General features: G+C 38.2%; 1 protein-coding gene across 1 annotated transcript in view; it reads left to right on the top strand.

Annotated features, from left to right (window-relative positions):
* Window positions 1-713: 713 nt before the first annotated feature.
* Window positions 714-4,036, top strand: part of LOC112074765 (Golgi phosphoprotein 3) — a 19,003-nt gene continuing 15,680 nt past the window's right edge. Inside the window, exon 1 of the mRNA XM_024141875.2 lies at window positions 714-1,683. Coding sequence (XP_023997643.2) covers window positions 1,471-1,683 — 213 coding nt within the window. The 5' untranslated portion in view covers window positions 714-1,470. The remainder of the gene's footprint in view (window positions 1,684-4,036) is intronic.

Raw genomic sequence — 4,036 nt, 5'->3', positions numbered from 1 at the left:
ACTGTATTTAGCTTGTAAAAACAACTTGGGTAATGTTATATGACCCCCTTATAAACAGGCCCATTTTTACCACATTCTTGCCTGCATACACCTTTTAAATCTCCTGTGTGTATGCCGAGGATGATTGGTAGTAGTGATGTGCAGATGCAGGGTAGGCCGTCATTGTAAAGATGAATTTGTTCTTAACTGACTTGCCTAGTTAAATAAAGGTTTAAAAAAAAAAGTTATATATAACATGTGATCTATTTTTATAAATCTATTGAAGATACACCATCAAAAATAAATCCATTCATTTTGTTTAGGCAGGTCCTAAGAAACATAAGACTAATAAAATGTATTTTCAAAACAATACAATGCCATATTTTGAATTTAATTAGGCCTATGTTATGGGTGTGTGCAGATGAATGAAAACAAATGAAATCGATAGTTTGTTATTTTGTTAATTAAAACAGACCAGACACACCTACTTGACGTCAACACACATATATTTTGTAGTAAGAATGAACAGAATAAAATAAAACAAATATTGTTCCCACACAACTGGGTTAGGCTATTAGCAATTGCTTGCGGGTGAACAAACAGCTGACCCGCACCCCAATAGTGGTGTCAGGTTGGGTGAAAATGGTGTTGGGTACTGTTGAATCAATGAAGGTAACCTGAAGTGGACTTGTGATACTTTGTTGTGCTTCTTCCGCCCAGAGGGAGGGGGCGCTCTTGCGCCATGCGACTGGAGAAAAGACCTGCTTTGCTCTCAGGAACAGGGCGCCAATGAAAGGAGTGATTATTAGGGTGGAGGTGGAAATGGAAGATTCCCAGTGTCTGTGAAGCTCGCTGTTTGGTATGACGCAGGCAAGCGATGTAAAACAGAAGAGTCACTGTCTGTCCTTTTGAGTTTTGATTCTGAGTCTTTACCTGACAAAGTAATGTTAAGATATATCACTTATCCCGTAAGAGTTTTTGTTCCGAACCAGGTGCCAAGTTTCAGGTGCCAAGTTTATGGTCATGTTGCAGAAGTGTGTAGGAGGGATATTCCAAGTACTTGACTTGTATGTGTCTCTATGGACGTACTTGACTTGTATGTGTCTCTATGGACGCGGGCCAGAATAAAAGGGCTGTTTGAAAATGTGATAGTTTTTTTTTTACAAAGAAATACAACTTTTTTTTTGGGGGGGGGGGTAAATGTGAATAACATTTTGTATAATAACATTTTGGGAATACCTGCCCAAGCGCCACATTCACTGTTCTCGTTATCACCTGCCGCCATATTGGATAAACTACCAGTGGAAGAGGAGGGAAACTGAAATATTGCTTCTGTGTCGCTACTTTCGTTGTAGTATAGTTAAAACCAGGGTTAAAACAGTCGTCCGTAGCTGTATGTGTAGGACACATTTAAGTGGTTTATAATATCGGTCAGTGAGAGTCCGAGGCGAGGGGTTTCGTCTTTTGACGTTGTTAGGACTTGTTGTAAATATGACTTCCCTAACACAGCGGAGTTCGGGCCTAGTGCAGAGGCGGACCGAGGCCTCTCGTAGCTCTGCCGCCGACAAGGACAGAGGGTCCGGGGATGAGGACTTCGAGACCCACCGCGGAGAAGAGGAGGAGGAGGATGACAAGGGAGACTCCAAAGAAACTCGACTCACATTGATGGAAGAAGTGTTACTCTTGGGATTGAAGGACCGCGAGGTATAACAATGACATGTATTATATTATTTTACAGCTAAAACCATATTATAGTATTTAGCTGGTTAGGTAACGTAAGTTAACGCTACTCAAAGATCTCATAAAAATTCGCTAACGTTAGCTATCTTCATTTTGTCAACATCGAATGAATGCTAATGTCAACTAGCAACAGTAAGTAGTAACCTGAGGGGTATCKTACGAAGGAAGTTAGATCTACTCAGGGTTTTCTAAAGTTAGCCAGTTTCACTTAGCTTCACAGCTCAGGCGTCTTCCGTACTATGATGGTGTATGTTGCTCGGCTTGTAATATACAGGGCAAACTCGTTTTGGTCATTTTTGGTAGCTATGTCTTACAAATAAATTCATGGCAGAACGTTTTTGGACTCATTCAGCAGTTTTTACTTGCTTAAGTACAATACCATTGGAAATTAATGTTGAATGTTAAATGTATATTCCTATAAACTTAAGTTGGAAATGATGCTTCCTGTTGACAAGACATTTTTTGATAAATAGCCCAATCCAAACACAGTTTTTAATGTGTCCGAATCAATAACCAATATGCACAAACAGTTTGTTTATTGAAAACTTAAACATAGTGTATCTACACATACATGTGAAACAATAGTAATCATATTACATTTTTTTAAGCTTTCACCTTAGAAACTACACATGCAAGGAAAACCCTGTTGTTTTGAAAAGTGACAATACGTCGATGATATCGATTAAGGGGGGAATCGGGTTGTACGCGCTGTTAGAACTAACCTGCAGAAAACATCTAGCTACATTTTGAAGTGTTGCGTTTTGATTCAAGTAAGTGTAACGCAATATTTTTTTGTTTGTTGATCACTTCCATCGATGTCACACTGAAATCAATAGAACAGGGGGCATACGTTTGTGGTATAGCGCTGTTTAAACTAACCCTATTTATTCAAAGGCTACACAGGAATGTGGAATAACCTATACATGGTTGGTTTGATGAGAATTTACATTAGGCTTAAATCTATATGTAGGAATGTTGATTTTTTTGGGGGGGGGGCTGTAATCAGGGAAAAGGTAACAATCCACTTTTTTTCTGTTAATTAACTTAAATGAATCACAACGCGACATATAGGTTATCAACAGTGACTAGTTTGGCTGCTATTTTAAGTAATAGTTTGATTGTCAAATCCATGTATTGGTGTGTGGCCAATTTACTTTTATAGAGAGACAATTTTCCGTGCCGTTTCATTAACTCTACGTTCCAAGTGGTTCTATGTGTGACGAAAATCAATGATACAAAAAAGTACCAAAGATATTTCTGTTTTAATAAGCAATCAATCTTATGTCATAGTGATGTTACTATAAACTTTTATACTAACATACTAACATTATACTAAGTTTTATACTAAGTTTTATACTAACATTATACTAACTTTTATACTAACTTTTATACTAACATTATACTAACTTTTATACTAACATCACCAATCTGAGGTCAAAAGGATGTGTAATTCCACTACATTTTATGAGGTGAAAATGCAAGCTTGTACTGTACTGCTTTCACATTTTTCACGTTTATATGACCCCTTTTACAAACAGGCCCATTTTTACCACGTTCTTGCCTGCAGCATAAAAAATGTTTGTTTCGGTAGGTCAGCATAAAAATGTTTGTTTCGGTAGGTCCTAAGAAACATAAGATTAATGTATTTAATAAAACAAATATATATAATAGCATATTTAGAATTTTATTAGGCCTATGTTCACGAGTCTGTACAGCCATGGCTGCGCCATCCAAATTAAATCAATATTTTGTTCATTAAACAGACCAGGCACACCTACCCGATCAAAGTCAACACACTAGGGCTGTCCCTGACTAAAAAAAATCTTAGTCAACCGAAAGTCGGCAGTTCTTTTGTAAAAAAAAAAAAAAAAACTTTAATAAATCGGAAACAATAAGGGACATTAAGCTTGTCTAGATGCTTTTAAGCGCAACGTTGTGATTGAATAAGACACACATGACTCGAGGAAACAGAGATCAAGACCTGACCCACTCCTTCTGGGCTTTCGTAGATATATAGGCTACGCTGTTATAGGGCACGCTGTTAGGCCACCTGTAATAGAGTCCACGCGTTTGGCTACCAGGTAATGGACCACAGCTGTATAGGCCCACGCGGTGTAAATAGGCCACCGTCTGTGATAGGCCCCGGCTCGTCTATACCGCTGTAATACGGTGCACGCTGTTAAATAGGTCCTTACACATGGAGTCTGCGGCAACTTTCTCAGTGTGAATACATTGTACTCAACTATTAATGTTGGGTCCTGCGTGAGGTTCTTGTAGCAAAAACTTTTGACCGATTTTGTATCAAAAATATTCCTGG

This window comes from Salvelinus sp. IW2-2015, unplaced genomic scaffold (assembly GCF_002910315.2).
Source record: "Salvelinus sp. IW2-2015 unplaced genomic scaffold, ASM291031v2 Un_scaffold2805, whole genome shotgun sequence".
NCBI classification, from domain to species: domain Eukaryota; kingdom Metazoa; phylum Chordata; class Actinopteri; order Salmoniformes; family Salmonidae; genus Salvelinus; species Salvelinus sp. IW2-2015.
This window is presented reverse-complemented; position numbering and strand designations above follow the sequence as displayed.